Source organism: Acomys russatus, chromosome 20 (assembly GCF_903995435.1).
Source record: "Acomys russatus chromosome 20, mAcoRus1.1, whole genome shotgun sequence".
In the NCBI taxonomy this organism is placed as follows: domain Eukaryota; kingdom Metazoa; phylum Chordata; class Mammalia; order Rodentia; family Muridae; genus Acomys; species Acomys russatus.
The window spans coordinates 43,739,667-43,760,057 of NC_067156.1; the positions used below are offsets into that span (position 1 = coordinate 43,739,667).

At 44.6% G+C, this 20,391-nt stretch overlaps 1 protein-coding gene across 1 annotated transcript in view; it reads right to left on the reverse strand.

Annotated features, from left to right (window-relative positions):
- Marchf3 (membrane associated ring-CH-type finger 3) overlaps positions 1-20,391 on the reverse strand; it is a 147,563-nt gene that overhangs the window by 28,847 nt on the left and 98,325 nt on the right. The window contains exons 2-3 of the mRNA XM_051163259.1: positions 10,321-10,564; positions 6,225-6,429 (exon numbers count right to left, since the gene is read on the reverse strand). Of these exons, the coding sequence (XP_051019216.1) occupies positions 6,225-6,429; positions 10,321-10,508 (393 nt within the window). The 5' untranslated portion in view covers positions 10,509-10,564. The remainder of the gene's footprint in view (positions 1-6,224; positions 6,430-10,320; positions 10,565-20,391) is intronic.

A 20,391-nucleotide genomic window follows, 5' to 3' on the forward strand; every position in this document is an offset into this window, starting at 1 on the left:
TGGGCACCAGACCTGCCACCTGAATGGCTGGCAGAGTCAGGATGGTACGACAAGGCCACATGGAACCATGATGGAAGGCCTGTTAAGTGACCTTGCCAAAGGACAAGGGAATGTGTGGCTAGAAACAGTTTTACACAAGGGCCAGGCATATAGCTAGTTATTTGTTGCTACTGTCCATGCAAGGACACTCTTCTAGACATCCATTGACCTTGTGGTTATAGGTTATTCTCTCCAGCATGGTTGGGAAAAGAGGGAGGAATCACTGGGTTCATCTACAAGCCCCTCAAAGAACAATACTGGTAGAAAGGAATGTATAGATAACACCCTTAAATGTGGGAGAAATCATCCAATCTCAGTGAACAGTAGGCAGACAATGCAAGCCAGTAAGTAGGCTGGGGAATTGGAAAGCGGGGGTCCCTCCTGAAGTCATTCAAGAGTCTCAGTGAAAAATGAAGTTATTATTCCAATAAAATTCAAATATCACACGGTCGGACTATGGTTTGCACACCTTACTCCCCGGGCTGCGCTCACAGACTGCAATAGAGAGAGAAGCTTGCAGGTGCTCCAAAAGCAACAATATTCAAATAAGCCTAAGCCTCCTATGGTGCTATTCCCCAATTTACCCCATTGCCACAAGGGGTTGCTGATGGACACCCTAAGGCAAAACTCTCTTGTTTTTAATTGGATGAATATTAAGAATGAAACAAAACACAATAAGAGTAAAACATTGTTTCTAAGTCTGACATATATGAATAAATGTATCTATTCACATATCTGTAAAAATACGGTAATATGTAAGAAATTAACACATACACAAGTATTAATTTTTTAAAAAGATTTACTTATTTCTATTTATGTGCATAGGTATTTTGCCTGCATGTATGTCCATGTACCATGTGTGTAGCGCCCATGGAGGTCAGAAGAAAGTGTTGGGAAATATGAAACTAGAGTTATAGACAGCTGTAACCTGGCACACAAGTGCTGAGAATTGTGGCCAAGTCCTCTGGAAGAGAACTGCTGTTAACTGCTGTTTCCAGCCCCTGTGTGTGTGTGTAGTTCTCTCTGCTCTGTGTGTAGTTTTCCCTGCTGTGTGTGTAGTTCTCCCTGCTCTGTGTGTAGCTCGCCCTGCTCTGTGTGTAGTTCTCCCTGCTCTTGTGTGTAGCTCGCCCTGCTCTGTGTGTAGTTCTCCCTCTGCTCTGTGTGTAGTTCTCCCTGCTCTGTGTGTAGCTCTCCCTGCTCTGTGTGTAGCTCTCCCTCTGCTCTGTGTGTAGCTCTCCCTCTGCTCTGTGTGTAGTTCTCCCTCTGCTCTGTGTGTAGTTCTCCCTCTGCTCTGTGTGTAGTTCTCCCTGCTCTGTGTGTAGCTCTCCCTGCTCTGTGTGTAGCTCTCCCTCTGCTCTGTGTGTAGTTCTCCCTCCGCTCTGTGTGTAGTTCTCCCTCTGCTCTGTGTGTAGCTCTCCCTCTGCTCTGTGTGTAGCTCTCCCTCTGCTCTGTGTGTAGCTCTCCCTCTGCTCTGTGTGTAGTTCGCTCTGCTCTGTGTGCAGTTCTCCCTCTGCTCTGTGTGTAGTTCTCCCTCTGCTCTGTGTGTAGTTCTCCCTCTGCTCTGTGTGTAGTTCTCCCTCTGCTCTGTGTGTAGTTCTCTCTGCTCTGTGTGTAGTTCTCCCTCTGCTCTGTGTGTAGTTCTCCCTCTGCTCTGTGTGTAGTTCTCCCTCTGCTCTGTGTGTAGTTCTCCCTCTGCTCTGTGTGTAGTTCGCTCTGCTCTGTGTGTAGTTCTCTCTGCTCTGTGTGTAGTTCCCTCTGCTCTGTGTGCAGTTCTCCCTCTGCTCTGTGTGTAGTTCTCCCTCTGCTCTGTGTGCAGTTCTCCCTCTGCTCTGTGTGTAGTTCTCCCTCTGCTCTGTGTGTAGTTCTCCCTCTGCTTTGTGTGTAGTTCTCCCTCTGCTCTGCGTGTAGTTCTCCCTGCTCTGTGTGTAGTTCTCTCTGCTCTGTGTGTAGTTTCTCCCTGTTGGGTAGCTGGAGATTACACTGAATTGAGGGCACATTTTAAAACCATATTCCTATAGTGTCTTAAAAGAAAAACATTTTTGATAAAAAATCCTTAAACTTCATTTCCCTAGCTTTATATTCTCTTATTGTAGGTAGCTGATATATGTGAAAACACTTCTTGGTTTCAATTTCTCTGAAGCAAAACTTACAGGGAACAGCTTTTTAAACTATTCATATAATTCTTATCAGTTATGTAGGCCTTTGTAAAGGAAATAGGAGTGTGGAAACCCAACCATGCCCTCTGTAAAAAAATCACATCTCTATGATTGAGGAAGAACAGACTCAGAATGTCTTTTTTTTTTTTTTAAACCACATTTCTACCATATCTTGCTGTTTCATATCAATCACCAATTGTTAACTGATCTCTAACTTCATGGGTTTTCTGGGCAAAGGTGACTATTATACATGTATGTCCTAAGAATCTGTAGCAAATTTTCCATCCTTAGGAATTGATGTTGCCTGCAGTCTGTTTGCATACAGTGATGTGGGTTTCCTTGGCAAAGTGGTCAACCAGAACCACTGTCTTTTTAAACATTTTTTTTCTTTGTATAACAGCTCTGGCTGTCCTGGAACTCACTTTGTAGACCAAGCTGGCCTCAAACTCACAGAGATCCACCTGCCTCTGCCTTCAGAGTGCTGGGCTCATCAACAGGGGGCTGGAATCCAGGCAAACACAGTGTGTGTGTGTGTGTGTGTGTTCTCAGTTTGCTGCATCTTACTCTTTGTTGAAGAATAGCATTACCTCATCCACTCAGGACAACTAAAGAGGCGCTGGAAGGACACCATAGACCTCCAGGCTAGTCATCCAGTGGGTCCTCTTACGGTTAGTGAATGTTTATTCAGTACATTTTAGTGAGCCATTGTTCTTGGGGGCCATTTCATGTTACAAACTGCCTCTGGGTACATTGTCATTGTTAGCATCCTCACAACAGCTTGCTGCGGGCCATGGTGGTTGTGAAAGTGTGGAGTGCATGTGTGTTAGAACTGCCCCTTGTTCATGTCTCCTAGTTCTCACATTTTTCTTTCTTTCATGCACAACTGGACAAAGACCTCATGAGACTGCAGTAGTTAGACCACGCAGGAATTTATCCACACCTGACTAAACGAGATAGCTGCTTTGTAGCTCTCATGGGTTGGGTTGGAACTAACTTATGTTTCACTGGCTTTCTTTGTATCAGGAAAATATTTAGGACATAACATCTATGATGTGGGCAAGCAGGCAAGTTAGGTAAGAAGGTGAGAGATATGGAATGTTCATTTAAAGCGTGGTTCGTTTGTTGTGTTGGGGATCAAACCCAGCCCTCCTGCATGCTAAGCAAGTGATCCCCAGTGGACATCATCTAATCTCAGAATGTATTAGAAAAAAATCATAAGGACATTTAGCTTTATAGAGACCAAAAGATGTCATGGAGAGCTCCTCACCTACCCTCTTCCATAGTGAGGCAGAGAAACTGAACAAGCCACACAGATGACCACACAGATGGTCAGGGGCAAACTGGGACGGCGGGGGAGGGGGGTGGGGTCAGTCTGGAGGTTCTAATAAAAACCAGCTATGGGTTTGGCCATTAAGAGCAGAAACTCACCCTCTGAGGAAAAAGTATTTTGCATCACAGCCTGTATATACACATCAGTCCTGGGCTCTGGACCTAAAATGAATAGCTAATAACTGGCTGCAGGGTACAGAAAAGGAGGTGAAAGAGCATGCCTCGGGGACAGGGATTAAAAGGAGGTGAAAGAGCATGCCTTGGGGACAGGGATTAAAAGGCCTTGAAGGGCTGTGAAGAACCAAAAGGCCTTCGTAAAAGTGCAAATCTAAGATGCTGGAGTAATTGCAGCTATGCCAGCATCTCCTTGCTGACAAATACAATTTATAAATGACTTGTAAAACTGCTTCCTCTAGCAACAAGAGCTGCTATTGTCACATTGATTTTAAAATGAGATGCTACAGAGTTTTCTTGCTTTAATGAGAAAGCAGATCCAAGTGGTAAACAAAGTAATGATTAAAGCAATTAAGAGGATAAAAACGGAGAACTAATGCAACAGTACTCCTAATCCTTTACCCAAACAGGCAGCTTTGGCTGGCATACTACGAAGATGCATGCTCATCTCAGATGAAATCATTGAGATGCATTGGCCCCTGTGAATATGCTGCCCTTCAGTAAGACTGGGAAAAGTCAATTAACAATGTCACTTTTTTTTTTTTTAAATCTGCCTGCACCTGGTTCTCATTTGTTCTCTAGCTGAGAAACCAAAGACAACTTTTTATTGCTTGTGGTCAAACAGCAAGTTCACCTCACCATGAGATGATCAAACAGTCAGCCCCCCTCCAGTCTGAGGGGGCTTGCCTTTCACTTTCAACTTGTTCAATCATCATTAACGTTGAAAATCGTCACATTCCATTTGTGCAATGAAAACTTCACCGCTGGTGACCGCCTGGGTGAAAGTTTTTGTAGGTGAGGCCCTAAATCTTGGAGAGTGCCTCACACATCCTCAAGGTCATTGGCCTCGGTTCCTGGTCTAATGGCAGCCGCCAGCTCTCCTGCCGGCCAGTCTGGGGCCCGACACTGGCAACTTTGAAGAACCTTCTGTTCGCGTTACACTATCCAAGATGGGAAGAGATCACTGTGCATTATTAAAAATCTATAGTGTGAGTGTGTGAGCACACATCAACAGCCCTTCCCTCTTTGGGATTGTTGCCAATCTGAAGGCCTCTGCAAAGGAGACCAGTGGGAGGAATCCATTTAAAAGCCTGATTTCCTCACCCTAGGAAGCCAGCTTCCCTGGGGAGGCTACAGTGGCAAACAGAGGAGATTCCAGGAGTTGCTGGAAAGGAGAAATAGACCCTTGCTATTGGGCTTGGAAAACCTTCGTGCCCTCTGTTTCTTATCCCGTGGTATCTTTCCCTCTGCAGAGGGGATCTGACATACTAGGGTCCTGAGAACCTGGTACAGGGCTAGATCATGACAGGCGATCTACAAATATGAATTTCTGAAAGTGGCTGTCAAGTGGCAAGATGGCTGCACAAAGAGGTCACTTGATTCAGCTTTCACACAAGCAACTCAGCCGGGGAAGGCCAAATATTGCACTACTTGGGATGTAAGTCACAGATCAGACTGGCTCCAATTGTAAGACCAGGTTAAAGTTTCAAGGTGAAGACCATGAGAAGGTATACATGGAGCTGTCAGTATCTCAGTGTCAGCCTCTGCTACATGGACTCCAGGAAGGGCCTTTTGATTTCAGGTTCCAGCTCTGGTTGCAGTTTTTCAGGGATAGCCTTGACACAGTAACATGATTCTCAGCACATCTGCACTTTGGCCCCTCTCAGTACTCACTGCCTCATAATGTATTAAAGTTTTTATTGTTGCCAATTCTGGGGCTTTAATTGACTAGCAGGATTCAGAAGTAGGAGAGAGGGCAGAACTACCCTAATAACCACCCTCCTCCAAGTATTCTAAGACCAGGCCTGTCCTTGGGTTTCAAGGAAAATCCTGTGCATCATAATACATAAAGGAGAGCGTCCTGCTATTTTGGTGACTGGTCTGACAGCATCACCCTTTGCGAAAAGAAATTCCAGTGCAAGACAAATTCATTGAGAAGCATCAGTAAGACCTTTGTTCATCCAAACGTTTTCCTATGTCTCCTGATTCTAAGTGTTTTTAAACTCAGTGATTGCATTAATCCTTACAGCAGTTTCAAGAGGTGAGATGACTTACCCCAGTGGCAGAACTCAGGAAGTCTGGGTCTAAATCCACTGTGCCTCACAGCTATCCTTCCTCAAGGCGACTTCTAGGATGCACAACCCAAATGCCCCTTTATGTGTTGCTTCAAGTTGGGCAGAGAGAGTATACGGAGAGGGGTCTGGTGTGGCTGTTCTGTCTCACAGGAATGAACAAATGCCGATCATCTCTCTAAACTTCCTCTTTCTCCTTACACTGAATGATCCTTTCTTGTTTCCACCCTTTGTGGAGGCCACTTGTCTGCTGCTGGCTCCTGAGGGAGATGGTCAGCGGCCCCTCTTGCTGTCTGTCTGCTTCTCCCTCTCCCTCACATTCTCTCCATTTCCTTCCCTCTCAGAGCAATTGCTGTGCTTCAGTGAAGCCCCTACAGGGTTTGTGGCTGGGCATAAAAGCAGACATCACTCGCTCACTCCGTCTAAGTTTTCAGGACGTGCTCCACTTACTGACCTCCACTAACGGCCTGGGTTTGCGCTCCACTGCAAACCTGAAGTGGCAGAGTTCACAGTAGCTGGTGTTTGAGGATGACAGCCAGTGCTCCAGGCAGCTCCGGTGGATTGTCCCCAAGGTCCCAGTACATTCACACGGAGAGAGCAAGTCCTCTTGGCTGCTGCCCTCATGGCAGATCCTGCACATGGGCCGGTCATTGAAGGGGCTGCAAGAGAAGGAGGGCACCTGCTAGTCACGGGGTGACAACTCACTGCTCCGAGGAGGGCCCCTGATCTGCATCCTTTGGGCCCTCCCCAGTGGCAGCCACTCAGAATACAAACTGCTTTGGGCTCCCCTCCTCATAGCTGTACTTGTGCCTGACTATATTCCTCTGGACACTGCTGACTCACAGTGTCTTTTTGTGTGTGAGGTCAGAGGCCATTGAGTCTTAATGACTTGATCTGTTAGTTTGCTGAATATAGACAAATAATGTGTTAATTCTACCTCTTTTCTTTCTTTGTTGAAATATTTTTAGATATAAATATTATCTTTTACATGGTTACCTCACTAGGTATAGGCGTGTAAGGATTTATATTTGTTTTATTATAGCTTATTCTGAAAAATAAAGGCAAAATTCCCATTATTTATTTACTTTACAGCCTGATCCCAGCAAAAATAAAGATTTGTTCCTCTTCTACCTTCAAAATGATGAAAGACTTGGTATCCCTGTGATTGATAGGCTTAAATAGGCCTATATATGTCTTCATAATTTATAGGGTTTTTTGCTTGTGTATATGTATATGTGTTTACATGTGTGTGGGCACATGGATATATGGGCACACACTCACATGTGTATGTGCTAGTGGCCAGATGTTGACATGGGGTGTCATCATGGATGCTGCTCTCCATCTTATATTAAGGCAGGGTCTCTCTTGAGCTCAGATCTAGTAAATAGATAACTTATCTAGTCGGCCACTTTACTCTGGAGATTCCCATCTCTGTCTCACAAGTCCTGGGGTTATAACCTAGCCACCATATCTGCCTGCCTTTGATGGGGGAACTGAAGATCCAAACTCTGATCCTCACGCTTGAGTGACAAGTGTTTATCCACGGAGCCATCTCCCAGCCCACTTCTCTCTTCTCTCTATTCTCCAGCCCTATACTTTTGTCTTGTACACAGAAAAAATTCAGGCAAACTACCAATGAAAAAAATAAAATTGTGGGCTGGAGAGATGGCTCTGTAGTTAAGTGCACTTGTGTTTGCAGAAGACATGGGTTCAATTTCCAGAACCCCTATGGTGGCTCACAATCCAGTTCCAGGGGATTCAATATCTTTTTTGACCTCTGCAGGCACCAGCACATACACAAACATACATGCAGACAAAATACACAAAATAAATCTACAAAAACCGTCCACCACAATTAAGAATAAATTCTTTTAAAAAGCCATTTATGTGTTATTATTTAATTTTGTGTGTGTGAATGGTTTGCCTGCATGTATGTATGCACATTGCATGCATGCCTGATGTCCACAGAAGTCAAAAGAAGGCACTGGACCCATGGAACTGGAGTTATGAATGGTTCTGAGCCACCATGAGGTTGCTGGAAACTGAACTTGGGTCCTCTGGAAGAGCAATGAGTATTTTTAACAGCTGAGTCCTCTCTGCAGCCCCAAGAACAAATGCTCTTGAAATGACATCAATGGTAGTTTCTAGACAAACTGCATATTTTGAGTCAGATGAAGGTACATGCAAGGTTCCCTCATTTCTCTTTTCAACACCGCAGGAGAGCTAGGGCAGGGAAGTAAAGTGGAACCCAACTCTGAAGCTGCAGATTGAGCGGGGCTCAAAGCTGAGGTGTGGAGGATACTCTCTGGTATGCTGAAGCCACCACACTGGGAGCTAGTGGTGACTGTGTCCTACTGAGGTGGCCTCTGTCTGGGGTTCAAGTGTGAGAAGGCCTCCCATTTCCTGAAGAGGGCATGGCGCCATCAATGGTTCCCAGCTCTGCAATCCAGCTGCCTGGGCTCAAACCCAGGCTCTGGGGCTTGTCAGCCAGCTAGGAACAAGTAACTCCATCTTCCCATCCTAAGTTTCCTGATCTCTAAAAATGGGCTCCAAAGTGGAGCCTTTCTGTATTGTGACTGTGAGAATGTGAGAAGAGGTGGCCTAGAGCAGACTTACACCTAGAGGACCAGCTCACAGCCAAACCTAAGTTAACTCTGGCTGTGCTCTCACTCACAGAATTTCTTAGGCTGAGGAAAATCAAGCAGCATAGCCCTCACCATGTAGGTCTAATGGAAACATCAAATTAAGATGGCCTCTTTTCCAATGGGAGGGGCTAACTCCCTGTATGAATGACATTTTAAAAGAATGTTGTCATGGTGTGCGACAACCAGCATCGTTTCACACTTTCTGCCTTCTTTCTCCCAAGTTCTCCAGAGACTCTGTTAACCTAGGTCCATTACTTTTTAATGCTGTCTCTGATCCAGATGGAGACAGGCACAGAAACACTGCGGATCCCTAAAGGCTTCTCTGGGAATGATCCCGAGGATGAATGGAAGCTAGAGGCAGGCAGGACTGCCTTTCTCTTGCCCAGGAGACCCATCTGTACTCTCGGGAGAGAAAGGTGGCAGTTGGCTTTTGCCTCTTGGCATCCTTTGTGTTCTGTCTTTGTTCACTTTGAGTCATAAGCAGAAAAAACTGCAGCCTTTTGGTGTGTAGTACTATGTGGCCTAGAAGTAGGTGAAAGACACACCAAACACACACACACACACACACACACACACACACACACACACACACACAGCTCTCCCTTACATCAAACAGCCTGCTCTCCCTGAAGCCTGCCAGGGTGGCTGGAGTACATATTGCTGTCCTTGGTTCACAGAGAGTCAATGACGTTTCCTACCTCTCTATGTTCGGAGTCCTGAACAATTGCTGGAAATTCTTTAATAAGTGGAAAATATACACTACATGTTTGTCTTTCTTTCTTCTGTGACAGCCACACATACATATCTTAAAAGTTGATTTTTATTATTTTTGATAGTATGTATGGGTGTATATACATGTGTGTGTATACATGTGTATGTGTGTGTCTGTGTGTCTGTGTGTGTGCACATGAGTATACTTGACTAGGGAGGCCAGAGGCGTCAGATCCCCTGGAACTGGAATCATAGGAGGTTATAAGCTGCCTGGTATGGATACTAGGAAATTAGATGTTTTTTCCTTTCTGAAAGAAAACTGGAGAATCTTTGGTACACACATTATCTTGGCAGCCTATAGCTCCCAGGGCTACACTGTCCACAGGCCACAGCAGCATAGGAGGAGACCCCAGGGATAAGATACTGGCTAGAATAAGTGGTCTCCAGGCTGTTCAGAGCCCTCACTCTTCTTCACACAGAGAAGCCAGTTGTGACAGTAGCACGTCACAGGTTGGAGTGTGCTGTAGAGTGTGAAGGAGGAGATGACAAAACAGATCCCTATATGGCAAAAGGAGACCCACCCAGAGACCAGCCTGGAGAGCGTATCCACTGGGTAACGCTAAACAGCATACACACCAGGAATGTTACTTCAAAGTTTTACCCACATGCCATGTATGCAAGTATGCAAGAAGTGGAGGCAGGACCAGGCCTTCAAGGCCATCCTCAGCTATGCAGTGAGTTTGAGGCTAGTCTGGGTTACCTGAGACCACAAATCCAACCACTTTAGCTCAGTCACCTGAAATCAAGTGACTTCTCCATTCTGTCCTAAGGAAGGCCTAGCTTTGTTAGCTGCTGGGTACAAAAAGACAAAACAAAACTAGCCACAGCAGTGTCAAAATAACAAATGTAAAGCAAGCAACCCCACATCCTGTGGCAGTTCTCCCCTGCCTGGCTCTCCACAGTGGCTTTAGGAGGAATGTGACAACATGAATTTTAGCTTTGTGCTCTTGCTGCTGTGGAAACAGCAACAACAGAACTTGGGTAGTCTTTTTTTTTTTTTTTAAATCTTTGCCCAGTTCCTCCCTTCCCTGACAGAAAGACCTGAGAACTAATTACACTCCTTTTAGCATTCTCCACCTGACAAGCAGCTCTTTGGATCAATTGTAGATACATTCATTTTAACTGTGGCACTACCTCTGGGTGGCCAGAGTCCGCACTACTGTTGACAGCAGCTGCCCGTCCTTTGCTGAAACTTGCATGACATACTGTGGCTGCCCATTCACTAGGCTGCCACAATCCTCCACAGTCTTCACCACAGGCGCAGCTGAGCTGGTGCAGTCTGGCAAGACTTCGGGCAGGTGACTGCAGCGGCTGGTTGTCATGGCAACAGACAGCAATTACTCTGTTAATGGCTTCCACATTCATAGAAGATTTCCATCTACAAGAGATCAGAAAACAGTTTACTTGGCTGGATGGTTAATGGAAAAAGGAGAATTATGGACCACCAACATCAGCATGCCATTATTTGATGTAAATACTGGGGTAGCTCAGATGTGGCATTATTATCTTGTTACTATTTAATACAAGCATACTCACAGACATTTGTACACACACACTCATACACACATAGGCCACAAGAGTTATGAACACCTGCTTATGAGCAAGACAGCAAGCATGTGTGCACACACACGCATTCCGGAGCCCTGCTTTCTGTGAGGGGACAGAGTGATGGCTCTGAAGCCCAGATCTGAAGAGAAGATAAGCTATTCTCTCGCTCTGCCCCAGAGATGCAATAAGTCTTTGTTGACATTCTCTAAAAGTTACTAGAATCATTATTAAAGCTGCTCGCAACTATTTTTTCTTGTAAGCAATTTATTCTTTATGCAGTTTTATTCAGAGATACTGAGATTAAAAACAGGGAGAGAAAAGGAAGGAAAAGCAAAGAATTTTGGCTAACTTCCACATTCTTGAGCACCATTTGCCAAGTGTGGTCATTCAGTCACTTTCCAACCTCTGCCACACCTGTGTCCTATAATGTGCCACTCCACCTTGCAGGCCAGAGAGTTAGCTTCCCATAAGAAGCTCACCCAGCTGAGCCAGTTGCAAACAGCTGTTCAGGCGGTGCTTGGTTTGATGAACTGCTTTGCTTTTCACATGGGCATTAAAATAAATACATTAGCATTAGTTTTTTGTTTGTGTACCACTGAACAGCCAAAGACACACGTGTGAGCCATGAGGAAACTTGCAGGATTCATTGTACCCCCGACCCACTGTGCCATTTCTATCATCCTGTTCACCTCATGGCCCAAGCTCAGTAAACAGGACAGGCTCACAGACTGAGCTCTCATCAGCAAGCAGTCAGGGTCATCAGAGCTCAAGTCTAGCTAGTGCAAGCCTTGCTTTTCCCCTTCCAACTCTGAACAAGATACTTGGGATTCCTCCAGGTGTGGTTTCTTCCTGGATATTTGTGTCTACTTATTACATTTTACTTGATCCCTACAGGCCTGGAAAACAGGATCTTTCCAACTTTCAGAATGATGTGCATCAGGGTAAGAACAGTGTTTTCAGATGTACTTCAGTGGACCGGTTCCCTTCTGACAGGCACAGGTCTGATTATTTGAGACAAATGATCATGATCCCCATCCTTGCTACTGAGGTGAGTGGCTGATTCCCTTTTTCTTTGTTACTAGAATCTTCTCAGGGTGTGTGTGTGTGTGTGTGTGTGTGTGTGTGTGTGTGTGTGTGTGTGTGTGTGTGTTCCTGTCTAGTAGCTCTCTGGATTCTATAATGGTGGAATGGCTGTGGATAGCAACACAGGAACACAGGCAGTGGCTGTCCATCCATGCCATTTTATAGAATTTAATATTGAAAATTCAAACAAACATAGATCATTGGTATAGAGTATAGTTTTTTTTTTTTTTGAAAAATAGGATTTTTCTGGGGCCTCAGGAGATAGCTCTGTGGATAAAGTGCTTGCTGTGGAAATATAAAGACCAGAGTTCAGGCCCTGAGAACCCACATGCAAAGCAGCAAATATGGTTGCTGCCTGTAACCGCACACTCAGAAAATACAATCAGGGGATCACTGGAGAGAGCTGCTAGTTAGTTGACAGAAATTGGTGAGCTCCAGGATCAGAGAGGGACCTTGTCTCAATAAATAAAGTGCAGAGAGCCTGAGGCGCCAACTTTGGGCCTGTGTGACACACCCATTTGCACACTCCTTACATGCACCTACATGTTAACAGGCATACACGTGCAAAAATAAGTTTTGTTGCTTTACTTTATATTATATATATGATGTGTTTTAGAAAGCACAGGGAAAACCCACTTATGATCCCACCCCTCAGAACCACAGAACTCTTTTGGGGCAGATACCTTTTTGTTTTATCTGTAGACTTAGCAAGGTGGAGATTGATTGTAGCTGAACCAGAGAGACTTTTTTTCTTCTAAATGGAATTACAGTAGCTCTCAGGCCAACAAACAAAAGGACATTAAAAGATTGTCTTCCTCTAAAACTGTGTGTAACCCCTCCTTTAGCCTACCCTGACAAAACCTCATTGACATGACTTTAAATTCTCATACTGCCTCACAGCCACAGAGTACAGCTTCCTGGCACAGCTCTCTCGCTTCACAAAGCAGCCATAGATGAAGAGCCAGGGGTGTGTTGGCAGGAAAAGCAGACACAGTGACCTTCTGCTGCACGGAATCATTATGTCTGGGTGCACTCGGAGAGTCTATTTTTGGCTTTTGCATAACTCCAGCCCAGAGAGTGAAGCACACTCTCCCTGTGCTTGTTGAGCTGGAAGGGGGCAGGAAAGGGTTCACAGTGGCCAGTGGGAGCCAGGGCTTTCCCTAGTTAGGTTACCCTGTTCAGGCATGGCCATTCACTAGTAACAGAAGAAGTTCTCCTCAAAGGAAGTAGTGACTTATATCCACAACAAAATGCCCTTAAAATATTCCAGCAGCCATTTCTCTTGGACTTATTTTTCGTCTGTGATTCAGCTTCTGAATGATGTACTTCATGTCACTTCTCACAAGCAAAGAGACATTATCAGCCACTTGGATAGTGAGTTCCTTTTGTAGTAGGTTCTGGGCATTGTGCTCAACACAAAGGGACACGGGTACTGCCACCTTGCTTCTCCTTCAAGCAAATCTTCTGCTTCTTTTATTTTACCATGTTTATAGAGCCATGTACCCCAGATCCAGCGGTTCTCAACCTTCCTAGTGCTGTGACATTTTAATACAGTTCTTCATGTTGTGGTGACCCCCAGCCATAAAATTATTTTCGTTGCTACTGCATAATTGTAATTTTGCTACTCTTATGAATCATAATGTAAAAATATGCATTTTATGATGCTCTTAGGTGACCAGTGCAAAAGGGCCATTCAATCCCCAAAGGTGTCAGAACCCACAGGTTGAGAACCACTGCTCTAAGTCATCAATCAGTTTAGGAGTAAATCGAAGAGCTATCCCAGTCTAGCGCTCCTCGAAGAACAAACCAGCATGCCTGCTCTATACTACCGAATACCTTTGAGATTCACAGACTGTCATGTTGGCAGAGAATCCCACTAATCCTAACAAGACTATTCTTTGAGTTAAACTGAGGTGGGAGAGAGGGATCACACAGAGCATGAATGTGCTCCATCACAGCGGAGATGGTTGAGTTGGTTCCAGCCTCAGCTGAATGGATCCAAACACCTACTTATGCCGAGGAGGAGGGAAGAGATCTCACTGTGCCCTGATCTTATAGAGGAGGAAGTTCAGGGCTTCAGAGGAGGCATGGGTGGGCAGGAGTGGGCCTGCAGGCTGTATGCACCAATTGGCATGCATATGTTGCACCTGGGGCAGTGACAAATGGCCCAGCTCATTTCTCTGTCTTGGTTGGAGTCTCTTGGGAAAACAGCAGGCGGTTGCCTTGGATGCTCAAAAGAGCTGAGCTGTGGGTTTGCAGCTAGCTCTGGTCTTCCACTGACCTTTTTGCAAAATTTCAAGCATCATTCACTCAACAGCTTTCTTAGTAGTATTCCTGTGCTTCTCTGTGGGAAAAGAAAACAGCTTCCAAGCCCATCTAAGAATTTTCTTCTCTTACACGTGTATAGTGCCAGGAAGAAGTTGGGTATGTGTAAACTTGAAATCCCAAGCTGCACTGCTAGGATGATCTTTTGTTGGCTGGATATGACACCTTGAACAATTTCATTCTCAGGTTGAGAATAAAGGATGTTTTGGTCCTGGCCAGACTCAGCTGCACACAGTGGGAAGAGTGGGCGAAGGTAAATGGGGGGGGGGAGAACACGGATCAGGGGGCTAAATAAATGAAAGCCTGATTAGAGAATTGTTAAAATAAAAAGGCTTGCCTATTCAAGCTATGACCCTCGCAAAGGGCAGAGTACAGGTTTCACAAAAGCAGGAGCCCAACCAGGCTGCAGCTAATCATTACTGGGTTTCTGGAACAGTGTGCTACTGGTAAGTGATTTCCATGGGAACGTGGCTGGCATCGTGAAGACGCAGACTCAGGACATGGGGGAAGGGAAGGAAAACATGCAGAAAACACATCGGGCTCACCTCTACAGTCCAGTACCTCAGGAACCAGAGAGCTCCATGAGGATTGCAAAGTAAAACAAAGTCCCCAAATGAAAATAACCCTATACCTCTGTTCCTAGAGGCACACTGTCTATCGGGGTGTCCAATGTGACATGATGCCACCTACAGTGTGTTGGGCTGTATCCATGGCTTTCTGCGACACCCAACGTTGCACATACCAGAGACACAGCATTTACGGGATGAACAATGAGGACCAGACAGTCTTTCAGACTTCTCTGAGCTCTCCTGGCTATCTGAACTTTGAGTATTTATATTTCCTGCGCCTCTTTACTTGGTGGTTTGTGAGGCCTGAAACTAACCTGTCAGTTTTCCATTGCAATAGCATAATACTTGAGGTTGGGTTGCTTGTAAAGAAAAGAAACTTATTAAGCTCATGGTTTGGAAGTTAAAACTCCAAGGGCATGCATGGCACAGTTTGAAAATAAGGGCCTCCCTGACTGCATGGCATCATGGTGGGCAGCATCACGGTAGAGCTCTTCCAATGGAAGAAATCATATGAGGAGCTAGCTTTAGATCTTTCAGGGGTGAGTGCTCTTCAGCCACAAAACAAAAGTCTTTGCACTCAGACTGGGGTCAAGGCTCAGATGGCAAAAGTGGTTGCTGAGAGACCCCGATGACCTGATCTCAGAACCCACATAAAACCTTGATGCAGTGGCTTGCATCACCCCTCTGGGAAGACGGGAGACAGGAAGGAGACTTCCCCAAAAGCTCCGAAGCCAGCAAGCCTTGAGGTATGTGCAGCAACACAAATAACAAGAGAGATCTCAAACACGAGAGAAGGAGAAACTAACTCCTGTGAAGTTGTCCTTTGACTTCTACTTGCAGTGTGGCATATATATATATGTGTGTGTACACACACACACACACACACACACACAACACACACACACACACACCATGACATGTGGATGGAGGAGTTGGTTTTTTTTCCATCCATGAGAATCCTGGGGATTGAACTTGGGTTGTCCAGCTTGGTGGCAGGCACCTTAATCCTCTATGGCAGCGGTTCTCAAGTGTCCTAATGCTGCAACCCTATAATACAGTTCTTCATGTTATGAGGACCCCCAATCATAAAGTTATTTCATTGCTACTTCATAACTGTATTTTTGCTACTGTTAAGAATCATAGCGTAGGGCTGGAGAGATGGCCCAGAGGTTAAGGGCACTGCTCCTCCAGAGGTCCTGAGTTCAATTCCCAGCAACCACATGGTAGCTCACAACCATCTATAATGTGATCTGATGTCCTCTCTGGCATGCAGGTGTACATGTAGGCAGAGCACTGTATACATAATAATAAATAAATAAGCCTAAAAAAAGAATCATAGTGTAAATATGTGATGTGCAGTATATCTGATCTAGGAGCCCTCATGAAAGGGTTGTTTGAGCCCAAAGGGGTTGCAACCCACAGGCTGAGAACCACCGCTCGAAGCGACTTCTCTAGCCCTAGGTTTCACTTCTTAAATAGTCAACCACTCCATCGTCATTGTGACACTGATCTGGGGGCTGGAGAGATGGCTTAGTGGTTAAAAGCGCTGGCTGTTCTTCCAGAGGACCCACATCCATTTCCTAGCATCCACATGGCAGCTCACAACCATCTACAACCCTAGTTCCAGGGGATCTGATATCCTCTTCTGGCCTTCTTGGGTACCAGGCACACATGTGGTGCATAAACATAGCAGATAAACACCATACACATAAAATTAAAAAAAAAAAAAATCTAAAAAAAGAGTAAAAAGTTAAAACACATTAATAAAGTTGGACTATCTATGTACACATAATTTATGTTTTGAACTATGTTAATTTTAATTATCATTCTTTTCCTAGCCTGGGCTACATCTGACTTCTGCCGTTTTTATATTTTAAAAAAGATTTTATTTATTTATTTAATGTATGAATTATATATCTGCATGTATACTCACATGATGGAAGAGGGCATCAGATCCCAGCATAGATGGTTGTGAGCCACCATGTGGTTGCTGGGAATTGAACTCGAGACCTCTAGAAGAGCAGACAGTGCTCTTATCCGCTGAGCCATCTCTCCAGGCCCCAATTTCTGTCTTTTAAAATCACCTTCGCCCATGATGCTCTACTTATTTTGCACCATACTTGAACTTTGACATCGTGTTACTCCATGTGCTGGACAGGGAACCTCGTCCATGTTCACTGACTTCATGTATGATGAAAATGTGTAATATTGACATCTGATCAACACTGCTATGAGACTGGAGATGGCTGGGTCTACTTGTTACAACAGCCACTTACTCCTACTCTCAACTAATCTAGCACACGAGAAGATACTAGAAATCAAAGCAGAAGCCATTCCAGAGTTCCTCTCCAGGCCTAATTGTACTAGAACTGAATTTCCAGTACAAAGTCACTTTAGTTTCTTAGGCAAAGGTTGAGAAGCAAGAAACTGTGTTAGGCTGGCATCTCTCCATTTCTAATTTACCCACAAGGTGTAAAGGTGGGGTCCGCAAGCCTGCGAGTGTGAGTGCTGGCTGGTATTAGGCTGTGTGGCCTGCAGCCAAAGTAGGGCTTCAGCCAACCTCAATGCCGAACTGCAGAGGATTTCAGAATTAGGAACTGAAGACAGCAGTGACCCTTGCAAGTATCTCGTGGTTACTAATCCACAGGATTGAGTCAAGTGAAGTGAATATACCCCAAAGATCTGCCCTGTGATCTTGTAGGCATAGTTAACAATAATGTATTGAACACTTAAACATTTGTTAGGGGTCAAGAGCTCATCTAAATGTTGTTACCACAATGAACTACAAAGGTAAGAGAGGTTGGAGCTACAGGGGCAAACTTGTCCTGGAGGGGTCTTAGGCCTCTTCATAACCAAAGCTGGCCAATAGAGCAAATACAAGAAGGAAAGTCCCTATTCACTCTTCTATCTAAATATACCCTTGACATTGAGGATGTGTTAGCTACGCCTAGGAAGTTCCTACTAGTAAAGGGTGCAGCTATCTTAACTCTTACTTGACATTTCCCAAGGAGAAGCACAGAGAAAGGAACAATCTGGAGCCCAGGCCTCTCTCAGGCTGCAGAGACTAGCACTTTCTCATTGCCACCTGTGCATTTGATAGGTCAGGGGACCCCAGTGCCCTGAATTTCAGGGAAAAGACCTCACAGGACTATGGAATGTTTTTTTTATTTGTTTGTTTGTTTTTGTTTTTCAAGACAGAGTTTCCCTGTGTAGCCTTGGCTGTCTTGGACTCGCTTTGTAGACCAGGCTGGCCTTAAACTCACAGCAATCTACCTGCCTCTGCCTCCCAAGTGCTGGGATTAAAGGCGTGCGCCACCACTGCCTGGCCTATGGAATGGTTTGGATATCTTCTAGCTTGCAGAGTTCTACATCATTAACACTGGTCCAGAACTCAGAAGCCCGATTTCAACTTCCCTGCATGAATCGGCTTCGGAAAGGAGTTGTAAAACAGCCCCTAGCTTTCTTCAAGGGCAGCAGGCTCAAGGAGCAGGGCCTCCTCTGATAAGACTAGTGCAGCGCTGCTGGTGGTTGGGGTGAGAAAGGCAGCAATGTTGGTTCAATATACACATAAGAAGAGGTGTTTCTACCTCACTTATACTCCAACAGCTAATTATTTCCAGGAAATCCAAAATAGATACATATGGAAGTGTGATTATAAATGCCCTGGATGGGTCTTAATGAAATAATTCTTCAAACTAAAGGTATTCATAACATTACATATTTCAAATCAAAGACCTTGAAATATACTTAACCTTTTAACTGGATGAAAACCTAAGGGACATAAAAGATAATGCCAAATCTTCCCTTCTGAGGTAGCTCGGCAGACTGGATTCTAAGAGCAGTCCCCAAGAATAGAAATGCTCTTTGATGGGACATTTCCTTGGCTTCTCAGGCATGTTGAAAGCAGATAGTGCACTGCACGGCTGATGAACTTAAGAGTGTCTTGAATGTTCAGAGCAAATAAGGGAGGCAGAAAAATCACACAGTGACCTTCCTTTCCAATGAAACTGGAGCAAATGACTAATTTCAGAACCATTAATGTGTAAAAGTCACATATTTCTTCTGAGAACAGGACACAAAGGCTCTCCAAGGAGATTTCTGGGACACGATTACCAGCAATGTTGAAGTTTTCAAAAACACGCTGAGGAGGCCATTCACTATGCATGTGGGGCCACAAAGTAGCTGCTTCATTACTTAAATGGCCACGGCAAGGCTGTGCTTATAGACTCATGCTTCCAAATTATACATTTCTTTCTGGATGCTTCACCGGCCTCATTATGTAGAAGGCAGAGTATGCCATTCCAAATAAAGTGACCATGTTTTACTAAACATGTCCATCAGGCATTCGATGTGTCTGTAGAGGGAAACACTGGCTGACCCAATAAGTGAAAACAAAAAAAACAAGACAGAAGAAAACTGTGCCCCTTCTCCATTGTCTGCTTATTGTCACACATACAGAGCACAGTAAACAAGTGCCCTGCCCGTTTCTAAGCATGATGAAGGTTTTGGCTATGGGCTAATGGCATTTTCTTGAGCATAAGGGAAGCCAGCCACAGGAGTTCTGACAACACAGTCCTAGTGCACTGTGTTAAAGTTGCATGCAAAGTTATTTATCATTTTTTTCTCCATGTAATTAATTGTGATTTGTAGTCACAAGAAGTATCAGAAGCATCAGACAAGCCTTATTTTCTCATTAGAGATGACTATATTTTCTCTCTACCCAGGTAAAAGCCTTCTCTTTCTGCTGAAGGCAAATAAAGTACCAATTATCATATTTATACATATTTTTCCCCTGAAGAACTTCTCATGAAATTAATTCAGATTTTGGAGGCTATCCATTTTTTCCATTTAATTTTAATTAGAGAGATGAAAATGGCAATTAAAAATATCCCATAACAACTCTGTGTGTTCAAAGATACAGCGGCAGCTGAATTACACTTGTAAATAACAACTGGCTGCTGCACACAAGAGCCCCCACTGGGCCGAGGAGGAGGTGAAATTCTATAGGTGAGTGTGGTGGCAGGCCAAGACGTTTAAAAACACCACGTTAGGAAATAGTAAGGGGAGAGTAGGCAAAACAGACAGAGATGCTTATATGATGCCTCTTGGAACTGAAGTACACAAGTATAGTATAGTCTTCAAATGTCTCTCAGAGTGCCCTATGCCAACCAAACACACCCCCTGTCTAGCATGCATGAGGACATGGAGGCAGAGGAAAGTATGTTGGCAAGAAAAGAAACTTTCTAGTTACCAGGAAGCTAAACACATTCTAAACGAGAAATTCCTAATTTGTTGTGAGATTCACACCTACATTCTTTCAGCATGCAAGTGAATGCCTGGCACTGAGGCAGTTGACCTGGGACTGGTCTCCCATCTGTAGCTTCCCTTTTTATCCTCAAGCAGTAGTTGTACAGATGTGCCAGTTTGTCACTTGAGCCTCCTGTGTCCCTGCATGGGGTCGACTACTGGCTTACGTTAAACCAGGCTTGCTCATAGACTTTCTTCAAAACACTAAGTGTTTCATATGTGGTCGATAGACACGAATCTGATGCACTCGTGTGTGAGAGTGGGTGCATGTGTGCATGCGTTTGTGTGAGTGTGTACCACTAGTATCTGCTTTGACAGCTTTCATAAAGATAAGTAAACATCACAGAAATGCCTCAGGGAATTGCTTTTCTTG